This window comes from Nematostella vectensis, chromosome 4 (genome assembly GCF_932526225.1).
Source record: "Nematostella vectensis chromosome 4, jaNemVect1.1, whole genome shotgun sequence".
Lineage (NCBI taxonomy): Eukaryota > Metazoa > Cnidaria > Anthozoa > Actiniaria > Edwardsiidae > Nematostella > Nematostella vectensis.
The window spans coordinates 14,288,962-14,313,714 of NC_064037.1; the positions used below are offsets into that span (position 1 = coordinate 14,288,962).

A 24,753-nucleotide genomic window follows, 5' to 3' on the forward strand; every position below is an offset into this window, starting at 1 on the left:
TGAAGCTGACGTGGAAGCGAGGCTGGCATCGTGACACAAAGAGCAATGCGCGGGAAACTTTGAATGGCGGATTTGTATCGGGGATTTTCCAAATACAACACTTCAAATTGGCAATTTCCATTGTTATTATCAAATTTAAAAAGCAGCTTACTGTTACAGATGGATTTGAGTATACTCCAATGGCGCTTGAAATGTTGAAACAGTTGTTTTTGCAAACTTAGACTTAGTACTCTTCGACTGCGTGTAGAGTTTGTTATTGTGGTTACGTCTGAAAAGCTCTAAAGTATCGAGATGAGACGTTCCGCTGCGCCGTCTGTCCGTGCAGCTAAACGAGCCAAGTTCTGCACACCATTTACCAGCAATGCGGGTCAAAATCCGATTGAGGCTGTTTTGGTGAGTTAAGCTGTGCCTTGTTGGGGAATTAATGGGGGAGGGGCCGTGGGATTTTAAGTTGACAATTTTTAGTTGACCATGTATATAGGTCAGTAATTTTTATTGGACAATTTTTATTTGCTTATGTAGATGGCGCAAAGTTGGCAATTTTTATGTGGCAACTATAGTTGCTCAAAAGTTTTTTTTTTTTTTCGAAGCAATTAAAAAAATGTCACACATGAAATGTTGCTGGTGTAGACAAATAAAAATTGAAAACTATTCTTCTGTTCAGAAGTAATGCAGATGCATAAAAATTGCATACTGGTCAAATATAGTTGAAAGTGGATCTTAAATTTGAGATTTTGATATGGGGATGTTAGTGAAAGGAATTAAAAATATGATCCCCTAAAATAGTAAGATATTGTTCTACACTCTTTTGTGATAGTTATCCATTTATTATCTAATATAAAGTAATTGTATGGTAACACCCTCTTATAAAATATATCACTGGTGTCATCAGGGAGCCGATTGAATTTATCAGAGGGTGTTACCATACAATTACTTTATATTAGATAATAAATGGCATATATATATATATATATAATGAAATGAAATGATGGTTGAAGGCTTTCATAGAAAGTGCTCAATACTCAAAAGTAGAGCGGTGTATAGTGTTAGTTTGAGAAAAATACAAACTACATAGGTTTCCCTACAGGTCTGTTTCGTGGTTGCCCACTCATCAGGGGATTTATATATATATATATATAATTTTTTTTGTGAAAGTTGCCACATAGAAATGAAACACATATTATTTCCTACATTTGAGAAGGTTAATTTGATTTCTCTTTTATTTTTTAAGCCTTCATATAATGGCACAGTGCTGCAAAGATCCATACAAGAGATAAACCCCTGTGATAAAAACCATTCCATTTCCAGCAAGCACCTAACTGAGAGAGCTAACTGTGACGACTTTCCTGGAATGGTGGTTCAGGATATTAATAAACAAAATGTCTTACCTTCTTCATCATCTGGTTCTGAAGTCAAGAGCCCAAAAAGGCCAAACAAGACACCATCAGATCCTACCACAAGGATGTCTAAACAGCCGTTCAGGACACCTCTGCTAAAAACTTTCCCTAGTAATTCTACAGCTAATAAAACAGGTATATAGAAATTTGTTCCAAGACTCTAGCTTTTTCAGCTCAATTTTAACTCTCAATAAAACAATTGCGACTGATCTTAAGTCTGGTCTCAAATGGTTTAAACAAGCCATCCAACAAGCATTTGATACTATAGAATGGCCATGTTGGGTTGGTTTGCCATCCCTATATATTGTAGCCACATTCATAATTATCTTGTTACAGACACATTTAGTCACACTGTACAACTATACAACCATGATTTTTATTGTTTAGCTCTCTCCTTTTAAATGCTATTTTATTAGCCTCTTGATGAAGTCCTGTTTGGAAATATACAAAAGCCATCCTTGCACATTTTGCCACTTTTCTCTAGATTATAATGTAATTCAATAGTCATACTTAACCCAAAGTAAAAATAAAGCCACTTTGCCTTTCCCTGCTAGAAAATAAAATTGTTTTCCATGATATTTTTTCCCTTTCAAGAATTTAGTTATATTTTTTACACAACCCTTCACTGCATATCAAGTAAAAATACACATGGTGGTTTGTAAAACTGATTTCAGTAATTAATTGTGATTATTTTATTTTGAATTAGACACATTAACAAAACAGCCCAGTGAAGAAGAAACTATTACAAAATACTTCAGTGTTGTCTGGTAAGATATTCTTAGATTCATACTAGGCAATTACATTCTCAACATTTGGTATTAACATAGACGAAAAACTAAACATTCACCTATTTTATTTTAGGTGTAAGATGTCAAAGAAAAAGGTATTTATTAGATTCTATGCCTTTTTTTACTTTTTTGCTATAACTTTCAAATCATACAAACAAAGATATAATGATTGCCAAATGGACAAAGCTGCATCACAGTTTGAGATGGCTTCCAAATAGAAAATATATAAAAAAGAAAATAACTATGAATCTGGCCAAATAGCCATCATAAGGTAGTGATTTGAAAATGTCATTGGTGAGAGTATAGGATATTGTAAAAATGCAGGTAATGTTGTCCTGAAATCTCAAAATTGATTATTTTTCTTTCAGCACAAGAAATGGGACGGAGATGGTGGGTAAACTTATTGATTTATTGAGAATACACTGAGGTCAATTTTGTACTGTTATGACTGTTTTTGTTTTTTTATTCTTGCTAGGTATCATTGCTGTAAGAGGAAGAAGTCTTAGTCTTAAAGATTTGGAAGGAAAAGAGTAAGATAGATACTCCAATACACTTGATTTACTATGTTCAGCTAATAAAGAAATAACATAAAGATTAATTTTTTTTTATCCAGACACAAGAGAAAGTGCACACCAAAGCACAAAAGAAGTTATTTCCTCTTGTAGTACCACCATGTTAAAGTGTTGTTGTATTTCGTAGAATAGCTAAAGGGTCTGGCTACAAAACAGCAGAGCTTCAGACTCTCCAAGAAGGACACACCTTGTGTGCCGGTGGAAAAGAACTAGAAGTGAGTGTCGCAATGGGCCAGTTCATGAATTTTGTTTGGCTTGCTTTTCAACAAGGGAAGTCAAGGCACAGTGTAGCTATTCAAGTAGCTATTCATAGAGTGTGTGGCTTACTTGGTTAAAAATAATTAGAATATTACAAGACCAACCCTTTTTTAAGTTTGTTTCCATTAAGGGGTCCCAGCCAGCCTTCTTAAAAAGATTTTGAGGAGCAGGTCATTATGAGTTTGGAGACAGTTTGTGTGCTGAAGGTTTCTTTTTCCTTGTCAGTAACAAATGACAAATATTATTATTTCTGTCTGGAGGGAGATAGTCAAACTCCAGAGAATGCACTTTGTTGAGCCGACAGCCGGCAAGTTTTGAAAAGTCAGTACTGGCTATTCTCATGTCTCTCTTTGTTTCTTGGGTCCGAAGAATCCCAAAATGATGTTATTTTATGCCAGGCTGTCCGTATAAGAGATCAAAGAGCCATCCAATTAATTTTTTGACAAAGTGTTCTCACAGAGCTTTCTATGGTGATGTCTAGGGAAAGGGTGATCAACCCAAAGGGCTTGAGAGTAAAGAAAGTGCCTCTGATAATTTACTCAAAGAAAGTGACCCTTCAATTATGTTTTTGTTTTGCCTCTGCCATCCTGCAGATAATGGGTTCCATATCAAGTGAGGACTATCTAAGTGGAAAGTGTTTCCAAAGTACTGCAAGTGTATCATCAAGCATTGTTGCACCCCTAACTGGTATGTGGCTTATCCAAAAATAACTTTACAAAATTAGTCATACATTTCCAGAGGTTTCTGCCTCCTTATTTTCCTATGCATGGCAATAATGTAGCTTAATATTGTATGGTGTATGATTGTTTTAAGCTGTGTCCAAATCATTTGTGAATCCTGCAAAGCATAAATCTTCCAAGACTGGTCCCACCAAGTCAGCAGCACTAAGCCGTATGACTCCACGTCATAGTATTGACGCCCCAAATGCACTTGCCCTGCCACGCCCTAGTGCCTCACACCAAGTAAGGCTAAGTCTTATGATTACAACTGCATTTTGTTTCTGTGTTGCTGTTGTACTCTTAAATTTATTTTTACAATAAAATAAGATAAAATACTTAAGACACTGTACATACATTTCCTGACTAAACATGGCTTAGGTCATACCAGAACACACTTCCCTTCTTTTTGTTTACCTTAGAAATCAGAGAATAGCCCTTAATTTTTCACTTTTTTCTTTCATCCTTTGGAAACTATCAGTAGAACCCGATCAAACAGGACTTGCATAATATGCTTGTTACAGTCTGAGTTTAGCTTATATTATAAGCTAAACTCAGACTGATTTTTATGACATAATTTCCACTGATTTTGATGACACAATGAAAAACCTCAATGTATATGCACATTGTACAGAGACATTTTGAAAGTGACAAAGTTAGATACTGGCTGCAGGTTCCACATACCACAATTATTTTCCCCTTCAAAGCTTTAATGTATATGTTGTGGTTTGAAATGTGGCATGGTTTGAATTTTTTTCAAACTGGTTTGAATTTTTCAAACTAGCTCATTTTTGGATACCTAGCATTCTAAAAGGGATTTTATTTTTGGGGAGTCATTAATAAAACAGGGGCTTGGATTTTTGGGGGGTTGGGAGGTGTAACTAAAAGAACTAGATAAAAGATTATGCAAATATCCCCTTTTCAAACCAGTTTTAACAATTTCAAACCAAAAAGCATTTCAAACCACAACATATACCTCCAAAATTTTGTCTTTACATGATTTGTATATTTATCATTTTTGCACTATTATCAACATCAGGATAAGAGTAAGATGTCTAATTAAATCTAAAAAGTTTTAATATGTTTACCACTTTGTCCCAATAGCTTGCTAATAACAAGTCAGTACAGCCATTAGTTGATGTTGTTGTAGACCCCCACCTTGGCCAACATCTGCGGCCGCACCAGCGAGATGGAGTGCTCTTCCTGTATGAGTGTGTCATGGGCCTGAGAAACTTCAATGGCAATGGAGCAATACTAGCGTATGTTCAGTGAATTTATGTTTAGTGGAATCATTTTTTAAAACATAAAACCATGTTGTATTAGTTATTATTTGGTAGGTAGAGTTTGGCATAAAAAACGCACTGTCAAAATGTGTCCAATCACTCCCCTCTGCACTCTTTCTTAATCACTAAATAAGACACTTGCTCAATATTAAGAGGGAGGGCATGATACAGGAAATAGAGAAAATATTGAGTTCACAGCCACACCCCTACTGGTCTTTCCCTTATTAAATGTTTTTTAAATAATTTTGGTTGGGGGCAGGTGGGGGGAGGTGCACTCATTACAAATTCCTGTTTTTACTCCAACAAATACCTGTGGGCTCCACTCTCAAAGTATGGCTTTTTTTTTATTTCAGGGATGAAATGGGATTAGGCAAGACTCTTCAATGCATTGCTCTGATATGGTAAGCCAATCTGTCATTGCATTGCTGTAATATGGTAAGCCAATTTGTCATTGCATTGCTGTAATATGGTAAGCCAATCTGTCATTGCATTGCTGTAATATGGTAAGCCAATCTGTCATTGCATTTCTCTGATGTGGTAAGCCAATCTGTCAACGCATTTCTCTGATGTGGTAAGCCAATCTGTCAACGGATTTCTCTGATATGGTAAGCCAATCTGTCATTGCATTGCTGTAATATGGTAAGCCAATCTGTCATTGCATTGCTGTAATATGGTAAGCCAATCTGTCAACGCATTTCTCTGATATGGTAAGCCAATCTGTCATTGCATTGCTGTAATATGGTAAGCCAATCTGTCATTGCATTGCTGTAATATGGTAAGCCAATCTGTCAACGCATTTCTCTGATGTGGTAAGCCAATCTGTCATTGCATTGCTGTAATATGGTAAGCCAATCTGTCATTGCATTGCTGTAATATGGTAAGCCAATCTGTCTTTGCATTGCTGTAATATGGTAAGCCAATCTGTCAACGCATTTCTCTGATGTGGTAAGCCGATCTGTCATTGCATTTCTCTGATGTGGTAAGCCGATCTGTCATTGCATTTCTCTGATGTGGTAAGCCAATCTGTCAACGGATTTCTCTGATATGGTAAGCCAATCTGTCATTGCATTGCTCTGATATGGTAAGGCAATCTGTCAACGCATTGCTCTGATATGGTAAGGCAATCTGTCAACGCATTGCTCTGATATGGTAAGCCAATTATTTCAACCATAGTTCGCACAGGAGACTATGGCTATGTCCAGACTATGATTTAACCGAGTGGAAAGTAAACAGCAGAAGTAGCCTGGAATACATCCAGCAGCCAATAATTTTGCACTGAGTGAAATCATTACAACCCAGGCAAGCAAGGATAGCAAGGATAATATGCTGTAGATCCCTCATGTCCCTTCTATCAATGGATATCCATGCCATGTTATAAGTACGTTACCTGGTTATGTCATATGGTTGTGGCATTATGTATTTTCAGGACGCTCCACAAGCAGGGTCCGTATGGTGGACAACCGGTGTGTAACAGAATCCTGATCATAACACCAGGAAGCCTAGTAAAGGTGTGTAACAGAATCCTGATCATAACACCAGGAAGCCTAGTAAAGGTGTGTAACAGAATCCTGATCATAACACCAGGAAGCCTAGTAAAGGTGTGTAACAGAATCCTGATCATAACACCAGGAAGCCTAGTAAAGGTTGTAACAGAATTATTATATCATAACACCAGGAAGCCTAGTAAAGGTGTGTAACAGAATCCTGATCATAACACCAGGAAGCCTAGTAAAGGTGGGTAACAGAATCCTGATCATAACACCAGGAAGCCTAGTAAAGGTGTGTAACAGACTCATATCATAACACCAGGAAGCATAGTAAAGGTGTGTAATAGACACATCCTCCAGACACATCATAACACGAGGCAACCAAGAGAAAGATGGGTGAATCTTAGCTTACAATGATTTTTGTTAACAGAATTGGTGTGCAGAGTTCCGTAAATGGCTTGGCAACGAAAGAATGCGAGTGTTTCCGGTCACATCCGATATGCGAGTCAAGGTCAGATTCTTTTAGATACATTTAATGGTAACATACCGAATGGTATACATATGTTAAATCTGTATTTTTAGGTGTGTAAAATTGATGTTTCGTTTTATAGGAGTTTATCATCAGTCCAATCTACCCGGTGCTTATCATTAGCTATGAGATGTTTATTCGATCCCAAGACGACATCATGAATATCAAGTTTGACTTGTTTATCTGTGATGAGGCACACCGCCTGAAAAACTCTGCAATCAAGACAACAACAGTAGGTTAAATGCACTGTAGCTGTTTTTCTGGCTCATGAAAGACAAAATGAAAATAAAACGTTTCGTATTTGTATAGCGCAAATCAATATCGCGAGGCACCAATTCGCTTCACATGTGACTGACTTTACTCATCAGTATGGTACCACGGGCCAGCGTCTCCAACAGTTCTTTTACGACTCCCAATACATGTTACAAAGTCCTTAACCGAGAAGGGTGCATGTTAACGTGCTGGTTTGCGCAGTCTTCGTGCACGCCCCATAGCCTACGCTTTTTTTTTTAATGTTAGCAGTGATGCCAAAACTTTTATTTCACTCAATTATCCTAAAGCTCATTTCTGGACTGAAGACAAGGCGTCGAGTGCTTTTGACGGGAACACCAATACAGGTATAGTTTTTGTGTAAGATGTACACCCTTCAGCTGACCTTAACCTTCAGCCGAAATCTTGAAAATTAAGTCCTGACAAACCCGTTGATGACGTATTGGTATTTCAAATTCTCTCTGTGTGCCCTCATTATCATATCAATGTGTCTTTTTTTTCAATTGTTTCAGAATGACTTGAAAGAGTTTCATACACTGATTGAGCTGTGCAACCCAGGCGTGCTTGGTAATAAGATACCCAAAAAGACATTGCGTTAGGTGCCTAGGTATCATCGAACATCCCTAAACACCAGCTACCCTACTTATATGCCTTTGTCTCTCTTGTGTAATACTTTTTTAGCTTACGTTTTTTGCGAGAATTCTCATGCATGAAAAACAAAACAAAACAAGGAAAACACAAACACACCCAAACAAAACACAATCCTTGCTAACTCTAGCGTTACCACAATGTTCTTAGATGCTTGTACTATATCAACCTCGAGACCTCTGGGATTTCTAGCTAAGTGAACACAATGGTCATGTTTACAGCGAAAGCATTCTATGACAAGTTTTGCAAAGCGGTTTATTTTGTCAACTATCATGTTTTAGGTTCAGGGACGTTGTTTCGACGCGTGTACGAGCAGCCGATAGTTAACGGTCAGCAGCCAGGTGCCACGAGTGAAGATAAGCTACTGGGGCAAACCCGCGCCTCTGAGGTCTGTTCAACTTTACCTACTGTATATAAGAAATTAAACCATTAGAATATAAAAACCGAGAATATTCCCCTATTCCTTCTTAAACTTATTATAACCGAAAATGGAAACTGATTTTTATGTTTCAGCTGAATCGTCTGACTAGGCTCTTCTTTCTCCGACGAACTTCAGAAATCAACGAGAAGTACCTACCACCTAAGGGTAAGCCCAACGATGCGAATACAAGGTCGGATATGCCTAGAAAGTGCAAGACTAACAAGATACGTAGACATTTTTATCCTGAGTAAAAGGAGTGTAACTAGTGTAACCGAGACGGTTATATGGAAAAATTTATTGGCCGTTTTTTTTTTCTGGTGTGCGACCGAAGCACAGGCAAGGAAGAAGTTATGTTTGGTAATTAGTCCTTGCTTGACTTGGGTTATTCATGCATATAGGCACCTAAGTCAACAGTGGCGTAGCCAGGATTTTTAACAGGAGAGGGACCAAAAGGGACATTCCAGGCATTTTCTCCTGTATTTTAGATAATGTCTCATACATTCACTGTATTTTTGGCTGCTAAAAGGGGGGCCCGGGCCCCTAGGCGACCCCCCTGGCTACGCCCCTGGTCAATGCAAATTAGGCTGTTTGAGTGAAGCATTACGGTTCATGTGTGCAAACAGACCAAACACATCTAGCTCGCTGTTCACACGTGGGTTTCTAGTTTTTAATTAGTTTGTTCTCATACCAGTGGAGATGGTGGTGTTCTGTCGTCCGGCCCATCTCCAAGTGACCTTGTATCGTCACCTGCTCACCTCGCGTTTCTTACGCGGCTGTCTGCGGGCCTCGTGCCCCTCCTCCACTCACCTGGAGTGCATTGGGGCTCTCAAGAAACTCTGCAACCATCCCACCCTGCTGTATTCTGCCAGCCAGGGAGCGAACACACTTGGCGACGAGGATCAGGTACTCTTGCAAACTGTCCGCCCATTTCAAGTCGACAGGACAGGATGTTTTTGTTTCATTTGAATATCGATACAAATATTGTCCATATTAATAGAGAATTGATTAAATTTCAAACGAAAACCGTTTTTTAATCGATTCTTTTACCTAAAGACCATGCCTTTACAGCCATTTATTTAAGTCAGTGTTATTGGACCGTAACTGGCACTTGTATTATACCTACCCATTTTATATGTATATGTTACGCATATAGGTCTCACTGTATGACGGCCTGTTAAAGCTGTTCCCCGAGTGTAACGATGCGTCCGAGTTAAGCATCGCTCAGTCTGGCAAGCTAACTGTGCTAAACTCTATGTTGGAGGAGATCCATTGCACAGGCGAACGCGTGGTGCTTGTATCTAACTATTCACAGGTTCGTAAGTAGTCCAGGCATTGTATATGAAAAAAATATAACCCAACACTAATGGCAACGAAATATTTTTAGCAGATTTAAAGTAAAGGAACTTATAATTAATAACATGCCAAAAGTCCAACACACCCCGAATTTGGCGATCTGATTAACTTCAACTTTACTGAAAAGAAAAATGCTCAAAAGCACACTAAACAAAACGGAATCCTCCTTATGAAATTCGTGTCAAAAAGAACTGATTGTCGCTTGCATTATAACAGGTCATTGTTGCAAAAATAAGGTTATATGAGATACGCGACTAACCGAATAACAAAAGAAGTCGGCAAACAAATGGAATTATTGCATTGAATTACATTTGACCTGCGATGGTTTGAGCTATAGGGGTGAAAATATATAGCAGTGATAACGGTGATGATGATTATAATGATGATACAACCTTTTTGTTGAATCTATCCTTTACACAGAAGTCACTTTTTATCTACCAGCAGCAACAAAAACTTTCTTTCTACGCGAAACGTATGGTTTAACTGCCCGTTTGCTTTTTCTGAAACCACCTTTTAAGCTCTTTTGCTTTGTTATAGACGTTAGACATTCTACAGAAGTTGTGTACAGTAAAGAAGTACAGATACCTGCGTCTGGATGGGTCCACACCCACGGCGAAACGTCAATCATTAGTGGAGCGCTTTAACGCCAAGCATTGCCAGGACTGTGAGTACACACATCGAATGTGTTCAGAATGGCGCCGTTACTTTTTTGGTACATTTGGGCAGTGGCTTATGATTAATTCCAGGCAATTTGGTACACAAGTGCAATGATTTTTTTTTCTAACAAATGATTGACGAGTAACTTGTTAATATACTAGTATTCCTAAAAAAATCCCTTGGTAGATTTTTAGCGAGAGTTGTTTTCTTTTGCCTGCGATTTGAGATTCGTGGAGCTGGGCGCTAAAACGACCATTTACAGTATGTATTTTTCAGTGATAAGGCCAAATTTATTGATTGATGCTGTTTTACATTAGAATAACTCAGATACTATGTTCTTTCCTTGCAGTCGTGTTCCTTCTAAGCTCAAAAGCTGGAGGAGTTGGCTTGAATCTAATCGGTGCATCAAGGCTGATATTGTACGATATCGACTGGAATCCGGCCAATGACTTGCAGGTAAAGTTCTTGATGCTAAATCTGCGTCGTGAGCCGGTGTCAAGTACAGGAGTAAATAAAAGGGGATACTTTTGTAACCAGGGTAATAGTTAGATTACCTCTATTTGGAATGTGTCTGTCTCACGGCTGCAACTAGCACGAGGTGAGAGAGGTTTGGTGATTTTAAAAAGAATCCTAAAATCTGTTTGTGCCCAGGCGATGGCTCGTGTGTGGAGGGATGGCCAGAGAAGAAGAGTAGTCATATATCGTCTCTTAACCACGGTACGTATCAACAATAAGATAATGGGGGTTGTAAACGCAATAGTGGATATTTTACGTTCATTGGTCAAAATCGATCACAAAGCAAAATTTGACTTCAAAATGCTCGTTTTAAAACAACACTTGGTGCTTAATTATGAGTATAAATGTGGAGTAAAATGTTTGTACAGCTGAGACTAGGTAAGAAAGCATCAATGAATAAACCCTTTGTTAAATTGTTTTATTTTCGTGAGGCGGCAGGAGAGTTTGCAGTTTATTCAATTCTTATTTATGCCATTAGGATTGGATGTGAATAAGCACATCGACTTATTGCCTTACTCCTTTGATGATCATGGACCCTTCTCCGTCCTTCGCTTTACCACCCACATATTGTATCACGCAGTATGTTCTAAAAACTAGCATGACATTGCAAACCCTTTTCCAGCAACTTCAAGTTACATGTCAGTCGGCTTTTCCATATACGTCCCATATATACTTCCACCATAGGGTACGATCGAAGAGAAGATCTATCAGCGCCAGACCACCAAGCAAGGGTTAAGTGGTGCCGTGGCTGATGATCGTAAACAGGTCAAGGTGGACTTCTCACAAGAAGATGTTAAGGTATGTAACAGTCTCGTCAAGCCTGCAACGTGCAATCATCAATAGTAACCCCATAAAACCGAGAGTCGAGCGGCCGTTTAACCACCAGTAATTTACAGATAGTAGGTTTTGGGGAGGCTGGGCAACGGGGCGGCATTCAAAAGTATTTTGCTTCCCCTGGATAATCAGTGATAGGTCCTGGAGAAGTTTTCAAGGACGGGGTACTAATGTGCAAATTATTCTACCCAAATATCCTCTCCTGGTTGCTGTGCTTCATGGAGTAGATGGATGCGAATTTCCAACGAATACTTATAACGGTCACTTACAAGTTCCAAATTCGTGGGGTGTGCCTTACTACTTTGACCTGGATACTCCATGTCTGGGGAACTTACAAACTGACAGAGTGTGAAACGCATTTCGTTAGGCTTGGGATTACTTGTGTGGGGATTGTATCAGACAGCATGTTTTTGTTTACCAGGACCTTTTCACGCTAGACGAACTGACAGTATGTAGTACGCACGACCTTCTCCAGTGTCAGCGATGTAATAGAGTGCAACAGGTACAGAAACCACGTTAATTGTCTTAAACCCGGGTGATAAATTGTTTTGTTTGTTGTGTTTCTGACTCTCAAATGAGGAGGGGAAGAGATAGAAAAATACGGCATCTTAGCGCACACTCTTAAAAGCAATCAGAATAAAAAATTCGTTAACAGGACGCTAGAAAAAAAAAATATAGCGTTATGATTTCATTCAAGTTAATTATAATACTCTTATGCCCATAAGCGTTTAAGGGGTCGTCCACACCAACACGGATTCAAAACTATCGGATTCGTTTCGCCGAAAACGCATCATTTCGCGCGACCACACTATCGTTTTCGCAGCGTGTTCGCCTGGATCCAGCTGTCCACACTAACACGGATTCAAACGTTTGAAAACGGTGAAAGGTACGGGGTAACGTCAGTTTTATGACATGCGCATGCTCATAGCAGCAGACGCGCATGCGATATGATGCCATCGTTTTCATTCTTATACGGATTCGACCGTCCACACTACGGACCAAATTATACGGATTCATTTTGATTCACTTTCAACAGCGTTTTCAAAAGTATCCGGATACGCTGGATCCGACCTCCGTGTTAGTGTTAGGTTTGGACGGCCCCTACATGTATAACTATACATGAATTGATTTGCCCAGGCATCATGGTCATCATTTCAGTCTTACTTATTCCAGTCTTTTATTATTGTCTATTACAAATCTTTAAACATTTTGCAGGCCGAGAAGGAGCCTGATCCATCATGTGTGCAGACTATGACTCGTGCTTGTCAGCTGGGTATGCCGCCCACCGAGAAAAAGGTGACTATTTCGTTCATTGTTTGCTGATGTGTTTATGCGCTAAATGATAGCAAAATAGCGGTCGCTAAGATCTTCTGCTTGGGATCGGCATTTCCTGCATCATTGCATCCATATCTAGGGGCGGGCATTCAGTACGGTATTGGTAATTAGTCGGTCGCGAGGCGACACATTTACCTTAAAGGTGCTGTGGCCGTATCCAGAGAAAAATGTGGGTTGGGGTCCAGTAGTAATTTCCTGAAGTCCGAATGGAAATTCAATTTCTCAAGCTGAACTCCGGTATTAAGGTTACTAGACCTGATTAGATCCAAACATTTTCTTTCTAAATACACAGAAAAATAATCACTCAATCACCCATTGGACTAGCCAATTCAATCTATTCAGTGCCGCAATACATTTGTTTCATTCACTACAATACTAAATGCTTTATACTATAAGACGTGCTTTTTCCCTTTTAGATGAATGTCTCCATCGCGGAGTTGATGAAATGGCAGCACTTCCCCTCCCCACTCTGTTTAACCGAGCTTTGTGTAAGTAAAGCGTTTGCCGTACACTTAGAGTATGCAAGCAGACTTAATCGATCCCTTAAATGAAATCCTCAAAATCAAGACGAATTTTCAATTTGCCATGCTCAGAAGGATGATTTTCTTCTCAGGATGATGCTATATTACGAGCTGAAGATCATATCACCTTTGTATTCCGCAACGAGGTTAACGAGGATGGCACATCGCGTCCCTGAACTAAGATGAGTCAGGGATAGGCTTGCAGTCCAATGGTACTTCACAAGGCAAGCTAAGGATAGCCTTGCAGCCCAATGGCACCCCATAAGCTGAGCCAGAAATAGTCTTGCAACCTAATGGTACTACACATGGCAAGCCAGAAATAGCCTTGCAACCTAATGGTACTACACATAGCAAGCCAGAAATAGCCTTGCAACCCACAACATAAGGCAACGAGAGGTAGCCTTACAGCCAAATCGCATTCCACATGCAAGCAAAGGATAGACCTGCAGCACAGTGACACTCCACAAGGCAAGCCAGAAATAGCCTTGCAGCTGTAGCTTCTAGGCAATTACCAATTGAAGATGACTTTCATTGTCTAAATTCTTAGAGTACGCCAGCTTATTTTAAATAGAAGCAAATACCACCTAATACAACCGCCCACAAGTATAATGCTATACTTGAATTTATTGATGGCTCATGTGGCGCATCCCAATTCTTAGGCGGCTTTTATAAATTGTTATTAATATATTGTACAGATTAAACGATAAAATTAAACTGTGTCACAACCGTGCAATACTATACCTGTATGGTCCAAACGTTCCCCTTTTTCAAAAACGTTTATTTATTGCAAAATAATATCTATGAAAAACTATACCTGTATGGTCCAAACGTTCCCCTTTTTCAAAAACGTTTATTTATTGCAAAATAATATCTATGAAATGTCGTGTAAAAGCCACGACAATATGTGGAAATCTATCGTTGCTTCATTTGTTTAGTTAGATTTCGATAAATGAAGTGGCTTATCCACTATACCACCTACGCTTTGTTATATTTTGCAATCAGTATTATTTAACAACACCAACTATGTGTCAGTGAAAAGTAAAACAGAACTCGCGTTGGAAGACAGCTATGCTAACCACTATACCACCAACGCTTTACTTGCTTCAATAATCTCGAAATAATTGACAAATAAATGGAAACTTCCGTTTGCCGGGAATCGAACCCGAGTAAACTGCTATGCCAACCACCATACCACCAACGCTTCACTTGTTGCAATCATCTTGAAATTAATTCAAAATGACAACCATGAATCATTAACAAGTTAAAATTAAATGTTGTTGGTGGGGATTCGAACTAGGGTCAACTGCTTGGAAGGCAGCTATGCTAACCACTGTACCACCAACGCTTCACTTGTTCCAATAATTTTGAAATTAATTGACAATGACAACAAAAACTTAATTGAAAAAGGGAACTTGCGTTGGCCGGGAATCCAACCCGGGTCAACTGCTTGGGAAGCAGCTATGCTAACCACTATACCACCAACGCTTCACTTGTTGCAAGCATCTTGAATATAATTGACAAAGAAAACTATTAATCATAGACAAGTAAAAATGAAATTGCTTTAGCCGGGAATCGAACCCGGGTCAAATGCTTGGAAGGCAGCTATGCCAACAACTATACCACCAACGCTTCACTGGTTCCAATAATCTTGAAATTAATTGACAAAGACAACCATGAATCATTAACAAGTAAAAATTAAATTTTGTTGGTCGGGATTCGAACCAGGGTTAACTGCTTGGAAGGCAGCTATCTTAACCACTGTACCACCAACGCTTCATTTCTTACCATACTCTTGCATTTAATTGAAAATGACAACCATGATTCATTGACAAGTAACATTGAAATTGCGTTGGCCGGGAATCGAACCCGGGTCAACTGCTTGGAAGGCAGCTATGCTAACCACTATACCAGCAACGCTTCAATTGTTCCAATAATTTTGAAATTAATTGACAAAGACAACCATGAATCATTAACAAGTTAAAATTAAATGTTGTTAGTGGGGATTCGAACTAGGGTCAACTGCTTGGAAGGCAGCTATGCTAACCACTGTACCACCAACGCTTCACTGATTACCATACTCTTGCATTTAATTGACAATGACAACCATGACTCATTGACAAGTAAAAATGAAATTACGTTGGACGGGAATCGAACCCGGGTCAACTGCTTGGAAGGCAGCTATGCTAACCAATAAACCACCAACGCTTCACTGGTTCCAATAATCTTGAAATTAATTGACAAAGACAACCATGAATCATTAACAAGTAAAAATTAAATTTTGTTGGTTGGGATTCGAACCAGGGTTAACTGCTTGGAAGGCAGCTATCTTAACCACTGTACCACCAACGCTTCATTTCTTACCATACACTTGCATTTAATTGAAAATGACAACCATGATTCATTGACAAGTAACATTGAAATTGCGTTGGCCGGGAATCGAACCCGGGTCAACTGCTTGGAAGGCAGCTATGCTAACCACTATACCAGCAACGCTTCAATTGTTCCAATAATTTTGAAATTAATTGACAAAGACAACCATGAATCATTAACAAGTTAAAATTAAATGTTGTTAGTGGGGATTCGAACTAAGGTCAACTGCTTGGAAGGCAGCTATGCTAACCACTGTACCACCAACGCTTCACTGTTTACCATACTCTTGCATTTAATTGACAATGACAACCATGACTCATTGACAAGTAAAAATGAAATTACGTTGGACGGGAATCGAACCCGGGTGAACTGCTTGGAAGGCAGCTATGCTAACCACTGTACCACCAACCCTTCACTTCTTACCATACTCTTGCATTTAATTGACTATGACAACCATGATTCATTGACAAGTAAAAATAAAATTCCGTTGGCCGGGAATCGAACCCGGGTCAACTGCTTGGAAGGAAGCTATGTTTACCACTATACCACCAACGCTTCACTTGTTTCAATCATCTTGAAATAAATTGACGATGACAACTAAAACACATTAAAAGTAAAAGGGAATTTGTGTTGGCAGGGAATCGAACCCGGGTCAACTGCTTGGAAGGCAGCTATGCTAACCACTATACCACCAACGCTTCACTTGTTGCAATAATCTTGAAATTTATTGACAAAGACAACCATGAATCATTAACAAGTAACATTGAAATTGCGTTGGCCGGGAATCGAACCCGGGTCAACTGCTTGGAAGGCAGCTATGCTAACCACTATACCAGCAACGCTTCAATTGTTCCAATAATTTTGAAATTAATTGACAAAGACAACCATGAATCATTAACAAGTTAAAATTAAATGTTGTTAGTGGGGATTCGAACTAGGGTCAACTGCTTGGAAGGCAGCTATGCTAACCACTGTACCACCAACGCTTCACTGATTACCATACTCTTGCATTTAATTGACAATGACAACCATGACTCATTGACAAGTAAAAATGAAATTACGTTGGACGGGAATCGAACCCGGGTCAACTGCTTGGAAGGCAGCTATGCTAACCAATAAACCACCAACGCTTCACTGGTTCCAATAATCTTGAAATTAATTGACAAAGACAACCATGAATCATTAACAAGTAAAAATTAAATTTTGTTGGTTGGGATTCGAACCAGGGTTAACTGCTTGGAAGGCAGCTATCTTAACCACTGTACCACCAACGCTTCATTTCTTACCATACACTTGCATTTAATTGAAAATGACAACCATGATTCATTGACAAGTAACATTGAAATTGCGTTGGCCGGGAATCGAACCCGGGTCAACTGCTTGGAAGGCAGCTATGCTAACCACTATACCAGCAACGCTTCAATTGTTCCAATAATTTTGAAATTAATTGACAAAGACAACCATGAATCATTAACAAGTTAAAATTAAATGTTGTTAGTGGGGATTCGAACTAGGGTCAACTGCTTGGAAGGCAGCTATGCTAACCACTGTACCACCAACGCTTCACTGATTACCATACTCTTGCATTTAATTGACAATGACAACCATGACTCATTGACAAGTAAAAATGAAATTACGTTGGACGGGAATCGAACCCGGGTCAACTGCTTGGAAGGCAGCTATGCTAACCAATAAACCACCAACGCTTCACTGGTTCCAATAATCTTGAAATTAATTGACAAAGACAACCATGAATCATTAACAAGTAAAAATTAAATTTTGTTGGTTGGGATTCGAACCAGGGTTAACTGCTTGGAAGGCAGCTATCTTAACCACTGTACCACCAACGCTTCATTTCTTACCATACACTTGCATTTAATTGAAAATGACAACCATGATTCATTGACAAGTAACATTGAAATTGCGTTGGCCGGGAATCGAACCCGGGTCAACTGCTTGGAAGGCAGCTATGCTAACCACTATACCAGCAACGCTTCAATTGTTCCAATAATTTTGAAATTAATTGACAAAGACAACCATGAATCATTAACAAGTTAAAATTAAATGTTGTTAGTGGGGATTCGAACTAAGGTCAACTGCTTGGAAGGCAGCTATGCTAACCACTGTACCACCAACGCTTCACTGTTTACCATACTCTTGCATTTAATTGACAATGACAACCATGACTCATTGACAAGTAAAAATGAAATTACGTTGGACGGGAATCGAACCCGGGTGAACTGCTTGGAAGGCAGCTATGCTAACCACTGTACCACCAACCCTTCACTTCTTACCATACTCTTGCATTTAATTGACTATGACAACCATGATTCATTGACAAGTAAAAATAAAATTCCGTTGGCCGGGAATCGAACCCGGGTCAACTGCTTGGAAGGAAGCTATGTTTACCACTATACCACCAACGCTTCACTTGTTTCAATCATCTTGAAATAAATTGACGATGACAACTAAAACACATTAAAAGTAAAAGGGAATTTGTGTTGGCAGGGAATCGAACCCGGGTCAACTGCTTGGAAGGCAGCTATGCTAACCACTATACCACCAACGCTTCACTTGTTGCAATAATCTTGAAATTTATTGACAAAGACAACCATGAATCATTAACAAGTAACATTGAAATTGCGTTGGCCGGGAATCGAACCCGGGTCAACTGCTTGGAAGGCAGCTATGCTAACCACTATACCAGCAACGCTTCAATTGTTCCAATAATTTTGAAATTAATTGACAAAGACAACCATGAATCATTAACAAGTTAAAATTAAATGTTGTTAGTGGGGATTCGAACTAGGGTCAACTGCTTGGAAGGCAGCTATGCTAACCACTGTACCACCAACGCTTCACTGATTACCATACTCTTGCATTTAATTGACAATGACAACCATGACTCATTGACAAGTAAAAATGAAATTACGTTGGACGGGAATCGAACCCGGGTCAACTGCTTGGAAGGCAGCTATGCTAACCAATAAACCACCAACGCTTCACTGGTTCCAATAATCTTGAAATTAATTGACAAAGACAACCATGAATCATTAACAAGTAAAAATTAAATTTTGTTGGTTGGGATTCGAACCAGGGTTAACTGCTTGGAAGGCAGCTATCTTAACCACTGTACCACCAACGCTTCATTTCTTACCATACACTTGCATTTAATTGAAAATGACAACCATGATTCATTGACAAGTAACATTGAAATTGCGTTGGCCGGGAATCGAACCCGGGTCAACTGCTTGGAAGGCAGCTATGCTAACCACTATACCAGCAACGCTTCAATTGTTCCAATAATTTTGAAATTAATTGACAAAGACAACCATGAATCATTAACAAGTTAAAATTAAATGTTGTTAGTGGGGATTCGAACTAGGGTCAACTGCTTGGAAGGCAGCTATGCTAACCACTGTACCACCAACGCTTCACTGATTACCATACTCTTGCATTTAATTGACAATGACAACCATGACTCATTGACAAGTAAAAATGAAATTACGTTGGACGGGAATCGAACCCGGGTCAACTGCTTGGAAGGCAGCTATGCTAACCAATAAACCACCAACGCTTCACTGGTTCCAATAATCTTGAAATTAATTGACAAAGACAACCATGAATCATTAACAAGTAAAAATTAAATTTTGTTGGTTGGGATTCGAACCAGGGTTAACTGCTTGGAAGGCAGCTATCTTAACCACTGTACCACCAACGCTTCATTTCTTACCATACACTTGCATTTAATTGAAAATGACAACCATGATTCATTGACAAGTAACATTGAAATTGCGTTGGCCGGGAATCGAACCCGGGTCAACTGCTTGGAAGGCAGCTATGCTAACCACTATACCAGCAACGCTTCAATTGTTCCAATAATTTTGAAATTAATTGACAAAGACAACCATGAATCATTAACAAGTTAAAATTAAATGTTGTTAGTGGGGATTCGAACTAGGGTCAACTGCTTGGAAGGCAGCTATGCTAACCACTGTACCACCAACGCTTCACTGATTACCATACTCTTGCATTTAATTGACAATGACAACCATGACTCATTGACAAGTAAAAATGAAATTACGTTGGACGGGAATCGAACCCGGGTCAACTGCTTGGAAGGCAGCTATGCTAACCAATAAACCACCAACGCTTCACTGGTTCCAATAATCTTGAAATTAATTGACAAAGACAACCATGAATCATTAACAAGTAAAAATTAAATTTTGTTGGTTGGGATTCGAACCAGGGTTAACTGCTTGGAAGGCAGCTATCTTAACCACTGTACCACCAACGCTTCATTTCTTACCATACACTTGCATTTAATTGAAAATGACAACCATGATTCATTGACAAGTAACATTGAAATTGCGTTGGCCGGGAATCGAACCCGGGTCAACTGCTTGGAAGGCAGCTATGCTAACCACTATACCAGCAACGCTTCAATTGTTCCAATAATTTTGAAATTAATTGACAAAGACAACCATGAATCATTAACAAGTTAAAATTAAATGTTGTTAGTGGGGATTCGAACTAAGGTCAACTGCTTGGAAGGCAGCTATGCTAACCACTGTACCACCAACGCTTCACTGTTTACCATACTCTTGCATTTAATTGACAATGACAACCATGACTCATTGACAAGTAAAAATGAAATTACGTTGGACGGGAATCGAACCCGGGTGAACTGCTTGGAAGGCAGCTATGCTAACCACTGTACCACCAACCCTTCACTTCTTACCATACTCTTGCATTTAATTGACTATGACAACCATGATTCATTGACAAGTAAAAATAAAATTCCGTTGGCCGGGAATCGAACCCGGGTCAACTGCTTGGAAGGCAGCTATGTTTACCACTATACCACCAACGCTTCACTTGTTTCAATCATCTTGAAATAAATTGACGATGACAACTAAAACACATTAAAAGTAAAAGGGAATTTGTGTTGGCAGGGAATCGAACCCGGGTCAACTGCTTGGAAGGCAGCTATGCTAACCACTATACCACCAACGCTTCACTTGTTGCAATAATCTTGAAATTTATTGACAAAGACAACCATGAATCATTAACAAGTAACATTGAAATTGCGTTGGCCGGGAATCGAACCCGGGTCAACTGCTTGGAAGGCAGCTATGCTAACCACTATACCAGCAACGCTTCAATTGTTCCAATAATTTTGAAATTAATTGACAAAGACAACCATGAATCATTAACAAGTTAAAATTAAATGTTGTTAGTGGGGATTCGAACTAGGGTCAACTGCTTGGAAGGCAGCTATGCTAACCACTGTACCACCAACGCTTCACTGATTACCATACTCTTGCATTTAATTGACAATGACAACCATGGCTCATTGACAAGTAAAAATGAAATTACGTTGGACGGGAATCTAACCCGGGTGAACTGCTTGGAAGGCAGCTATGCTAACCACTGTACCACCAACCCTTCACTTCTTACCATACTCTTGCATTTAATTGACTATGACAACCATGATTCATTGACAAGTAAAAATAAAATTCCGTTGGCCGGGAATCGAACCCGGGTCAACTGCTTGGAAGGCAGCTATGTTTACCACTATACCACCAACGCTTCACTTGTTTCAATCATCTTGAAATAAATTGACGATGACAACTAAAACACATTAAAAGTAAAAGGGAATTTGTGTTGGCAGGGAATCGAACCCGGGTCAACTGCTTGGAAGGCAGCTATGCTAACCACTATACCACCAACGCTTCACTTGTTGCAATAATCTTGAAATTTATTGACAAAGACAACCATGAATCATTAACTAGTAACATTGAAATTGCGTTGGCCGGGAATCGAACCCGGGTCAACTGCTTGGAAGGCAGCTATGCTAACCACTATACCAGCAACGCTTCAATTGTTCCAATAATTTTGAAATTAATTGACAAAGGCAACCATGAATCATTAACAAGTTAAAATTAAATGTTGTTAGTGGGGATTCGAACTAGGGTCAACTGCTTGGAAGGCAGCTATGCTAACCACTGTACCACCAACGCTTCACTGATTACCATACTCTTGCATTTAATTGACAATGACAACCATGACTCATTGACAAGTAAAAATGAAATTACGTTGGACGGGAATCGAACCCGGGTCAACTGCTTGGAAGGCAGCTATGCTAACCAATAAACCACCAACGCTTCACTGGTTCCAATAATCTTGAAATTAATTGACAAAGACAACCATGAATCATTAACAAGTAAAAATTAAATTTTGTTGGTTGGGATTCGAACCAGGGTTAACTGCTTGGAAGGCAGCTATCTTAACCACTGTACCACCAACGCTTCATTTCTTACCATACACTTGCATTTAATTGAAAATGACAACCATGATTCATTGACAAGTAACATTGAAATTGCGTTGGCCGGGAATCGAACCCGGGTCAACTGCTTGGAAGGCAGCTATGCTAACCACTATACCAGCAACGCTTCAATTGTTCCAATAATTTTGAAATTAATTGACAAAGACAACCATGAATCATTAACAAGTTAAAATTAAATGTTGTTAGTGGGGATTCGAACTAAGGTCAACTGCTTGGAAGGCAGCTATGCTAACCACTGTACCACCAACGCTTCACTGATTACCATACTCTTGCATTTAATTGACAATGACAACCATGACTCATTGACAAGTAAAAATGAAATTACGTTGGACGGGAATCGAACCCGGGTGAACTGCTTGGAAGGCAGCTATGCTAACCACTGTACCACCAACCCTTCACTTCTTACCATACTCTTGCATTTAATTGACTATGACAACAATGATTCATTGACAAGTAAAAATAAAATTCCGTTGGCCGGGAATCGAACCCGGGTCAACTGCTTGGAAGGCAGCTATGTTTACCACTATACCACCAACGCTTCACTTGTTTCAATCATCTTGAAATAAATTGACGATGACAACTAAAACAAATTAAAAGTAAAAGGGAATTTGTGTTGGCAGGGAATCGAAACCGGGTCAACTGCTTGGAAGGCAGCTATGCTAACCACTATACCACCAACGCTTCACTTGTTGCAATAATCTTGAAATTTATTGACAAAGACAACCATGAATCATTAACAAGTAAAAATTAAATTTTGTTGGTCGGGTTTCGAACCAGGGTTAACTGCTTGGAAGGCAGCGATCTTAACCACTGTACCACCAACGCTTCATTTCTTACCATACTCTTGCATTTAATTGAAAATGACAACCATGATTCATTGACTAGTAAAATTGAAATTGCCTTGGCCGGGAATCGAACCCGGGTCAACTGCTTGGAAGGCAGCTATGCTAAACACTATACCACCAACGCTTCAATTGTTCCAATAATTTTGAAATTAATTGACAAAGACAACCATGAATCATTAACAAGTTAAAATTGAATGTTGTTGGTGGGGATTCGAACTAGGGTCAACTGCTTGGAAGGCAGCTATGCTAACAACTGTACCACCAACGCTTCACTGATTACCATACTCTTGCATTTAATTTACAATGACAACCATGACTCATTGACAAGTAAAAATGAAATTGCGTTGGCCGGGAATCGAACCCGGGTCAACTGCTTGGAAGGCAGCTATGCTAACCACTATACCACCAACGCTTCACTTGTTCCAATCATCTTGAAATTTAAATAACAATGACAACTAAAACTCATTGAAAAGAAAAAGGGAATTTGCGTTGGCCGGGAATCGAACCCGGGTCAACTGCTTAGAAGGCAGCTATGCTAACCACTATATCACCAACGCTTCACTTGTTGCAATAATCTTGAAATTTATTGACAAAGACAAGCATGTATCATTAACAAGTAAAAATTAAATGTTGTTGGTGGGGATTCGAACCAGGGTTAACTGCTTGGAAGGCAGCTATGATAACCACTATACCACCAACGCTTCAATTGTTCCAATAATTCCTCAACCCAACATAAACCACTGACACTGTTTTGTGTTTGGCATAAGAGAAGTTTATTATAAAATCACTACAAACTGATAAATGAAAAACTAAAATAATAATAATAAACCTCTCTGCCACCCTTCACACAAAGCCCAGGGTGGGAGGGCGGGAAAAATATGAGCTTGATATATAAACGTTGAAAAGAACAAAGAATTATAGAGTGAAGCTGTGAACGTGTGCTAGCAATCAAGACTAGAGATAACTGAAATACAATATGCTGGCTTGAGCAATTAATCCCTTTAAGCTAGGTGCCCAAAGGGGGGTAAATTTTGAAATTAATTGACAAAGACAACCATGAATCATTAACAAGTTAAAATTAAATGTTGTTGGTCGGGATTCGAACTAGGGTCAACTGCTTGGAAGGCAGCTATGCTAACGAATATACCACCAACGCTTCAATGGTTGCAATAATCTTGAAATTAATTGAAAAAGACAACCATGAATCCTTAACAAGTAAAAATTAAATTTTGTTGGTCGGGATTCGAACCAGGGTTAACTTCTTGGAAGGCAGCTATGCTAACCACTGTACCACCAACGCTTCACTGATTACCATACTCTTGCATTTAATTGACAATGACAACCATGACTCATTGACAAGAAAAATAAAATTACGTTGGACGGGAATCGAACCCGGGTCAACTGCTTGGAAGGCAGCTATGCTAACCACTGTACCACCAACGCTTCACTGATTACCATACTCTTGCATTTAATTGACAATGACAACCATGACTCATTGACAAGTAAAAATGAATTTACGTTGGACGGGAATCGAACCCGGGTGAACTGCTTGGAAGGCAGCTATGCTAACCACTGTACCACCAACGCTTCACTTCTTACCATAC

At 39.3% G+C, this 24,753-nt stretch overlaps 1 protein-coding gene and 25 non-coding genes across 26 annotated transcripts; 1 reads left to right on the forward strand and 25 right to left on the reverse strand.

Annotated features, from left to right (window-relative positions):
• The first annotated feature begins 44 nt into the window (after window positions 1-44).
• Window positions 45-14,304, forward strand: LOC5510937 (DNA repair and recombination protein RAD54B). Its single transcript, XM_032380177.2, has 28 exons — window positions 45-393; window positions 1,232-1,532; window positions 2,104-2,164; window positions 2,259-2,280; window positions 2,554-2,575; window positions 2,661-2,715; window positions 2,885-2,972; window positions 3,609-3,702; window positions 3,829-3,977; window positions 4,836-4,990; window positions 5,368-5,415; window positions 6,441-6,522; window positions 6,932-7,012; window positions 7,113-7,262; window positions 7,591-7,647; window positions 7,813-7,867; window positions 8,230-8,336; window positions 8,462-8,534; window positions 9,061-9,272; window positions 9,523-9,681; window positions 10,260-10,386; window positions 10,729-10,835; window positions 11,031-11,096; window positions 11,580-11,693; window positions 12,151-12,231; window positions 12,945-13,025; window positions 13,481-13,552; window positions 13,678-14,304. Exons 1-28 carry the CDS (start codon window positions 292-294, stop codon window positions 13,759-13,761), a joined length of 2,805 nt encoding a protein of 934 aa, XP_032236068.2. The 5' UTR covers window positions 45-291; the 3' UTR covers window positions 13,762-14,304.
• Window positions 14,305-14,998: 694 nt separating this feature from the next.
• Window positions 14,999-15,070, reverse strand: Trnag-ccc. Its single transcript has one exon. It is a non-coding gene; the product is annotated as a tRNA-Gly (tRNA).
• A 360-nt stretch (window positions 15,071-15,430) lies between these two features.
• Trnag-ucc lies at window positions 15,431-15,502 on the reverse strand. The gene has a single exon. It is a non-coding gene; the product is annotated as a tRNA-Gly (tRNA).
• Window positions 15,503-16,006: 504 nt separating this feature from the next.
• Trnag-ucc lies at window positions 16,007-16,078 on the reverse strand. The gene has a single exon. It is a non-coding gene; the product is annotated as a tRNA-Gly (tRNA).
• A 503-nt stretch (window positions 16,079-16,581) lies between these two features.
• On the reverse strand, window positions 16,582-16,653 carry Trnag-ucc. The gene has a single exon. It is a non-coding gene; the product is annotated as a tRNA-Gly (tRNA).
• Window positions 16,654-16,725: 72 nt separating this feature from the next.
• Trnag-ucc lies at window positions 16,726-16,797 on the reverse strand. Its single transcript has one exon. It is a non-coding gene; the product is annotated as a tRNA-Gly (tRNA).
• A 504-nt stretch (window positions 16,798-17,301) lies between these two features.
• Window positions 17,302-17,373, reverse strand: Trnag-ucc. Its single transcript has one exon. It is a non-coding gene; the product is annotated as a tRNA-Gly (tRNA).
• A 504-nt stretch (window positions 17,374-17,877) lies between these two features.
• Trnag-ucc lies at window positions 17,878-17,949 on the reverse strand. The gene has a single exon. It is a non-coding gene; the product is annotated as a tRNA-Gly (tRNA).
• Window positions 17,950-18,452: 503 nt separating this feature from the next.
• Window positions 18,453-18,524, reverse strand: Trnag-ucc. Its single transcript has one exon. It is a non-coding gene; the product is annotated as a tRNA-Gly (tRNA).
• A 72-nt stretch (window positions 18,525-18,596) lies between these two features.
• Window positions 18,597-18,668, reverse strand: Trnag-ucc. Its single transcript has one exon. It is a non-coding gene; the product is annotated as a tRNA-Gly (tRNA).
• Window positions 18,669-19,172: 504 nt separating this feature from the next.
• On the reverse strand, window positions 19,173-19,244 carry Trnag-ucc. The gene has a single exon. It is a non-coding gene; the product is annotated as a tRNA-Gly (tRNA).
• A 504-nt stretch (window positions 19,245-19,748) lies between these two features.
• On the reverse strand, window positions 19,749-19,820 carry Trnag-ucc. Its single transcript has one exon. It is a non-coding gene; the product is annotated as a tRNA-Gly (tRNA).
• A 504-nt stretch (window positions 19,821-20,324) lies between these two features.
• On the reverse strand, window positions 20,325-20,396 carry Trnag-ucc. Its single transcript has one exon. It is a non-coding gene; the product is annotated as a tRNA-Gly (tRNA).
• A 360-nt stretch (window positions 20,397-20,756) lies between these two features.
• On the reverse strand, window positions 20,757-20,828 carry Trnag-ucc. The gene has a single exon. It is a non-coding gene; the product is annotated as a tRNA-Gly (tRNA).
• Window positions 20,829-20,899: 71 nt separating this feature from the next.
• Window positions 20,900-20,971, reverse strand: Trnag-ucc. The gene has a single exon. It is a non-coding gene; the product is annotated as a tRNA-Gly (tRNA).
• A 72-nt stretch (window positions 20,972-21,043) lies between these two features.
• Trnag-ucc lies at window positions 21,044-21,115 on the reverse strand. The gene has a single exon. It is a non-coding gene; the product is annotated as a tRNA-Gly (tRNA).
• Window positions 21,116-21,475: 360 nt separating this feature from the next.
• Window positions 21,476-21,547, reverse strand: Trnag-ucc. Its single transcript has one exon. It is a non-coding gene; the product is annotated as a tRNA-Gly (tRNA).
• Window positions 21,548-21,618: 71 nt separating this feature from the next.
• Trnag-ucc lies at window positions 21,619-21,690 on the reverse strand. Its single transcript has one exon. It is a non-coding gene; the product is annotated as a tRNA-Gly (tRNA).
• Window positions 21,691-21,762: 72 nt separating this feature from the next.
• Window positions 21,763-21,834, reverse strand: Trnag-ucc. The gene has a single exon. It is a non-coding gene; the product is annotated as a tRNA-Gly (tRNA).
• A 504-nt stretch (window positions 21,835-22,338) lies between these two features.
• Trnag-ucc lies at window positions 22,339-22,410 on the reverse strand. Its single transcript has one exon. It is a non-coding gene; the product is annotated as a tRNA-Gly (tRNA).
• Window positions 22,411-22,770: 360 nt separating this feature from the next.
• Window positions 22,771-22,842, reverse strand: Trnag-ucc. The gene has a single exon. It is a non-coding gene; the product is annotated as a tRNA-Gly (tRNA).
• A 359-nt stretch (window positions 22,843-23,201) lies between these two features.
• Trnag-ucc lies at window positions 23,202-23,273 on the reverse strand. The gene has a single exon. It is a non-coding gene; the product is annotated as a tRNA-Gly (tRNA).
• Window positions 23,274-23,489: 216 nt separating this feature from the next.
• Window positions 23,490-23,561, reverse strand: Trnag-ucc. Its single transcript has one exon. It is a non-coding gene; the product is annotated as a tRNA-Gly (tRNA).
• Window positions 23,562-23,634: 73 nt separating this feature from the next.
• Window positions 23,635-23,706, reverse strand: Trnar-ucu. The gene has a single exon. It is a non-coding gene; the product is annotated as a tRNA-Arg (tRNA).
• Window positions 23,707-24,520: 814 nt separating this feature from the next.
• Trnag-ucc lies at window positions 24,521-24,592 on the reverse strand. Its single transcript has one exon. It is a non-coding gene; the product is annotated as a tRNA-Gly (tRNA).
• A 72-nt stretch (window positions 24,593-24,664) lies between these two features.
• Trnag-ucc lies at window positions 24,665-24,736 on the reverse strand. Its single transcript has one exon. It is a non-coding gene; the product is annotated as a tRNA-Gly (tRNA).
• Between the last annotated feature and the right edge of the window lie 17 nt (window positions 24,737-24,753).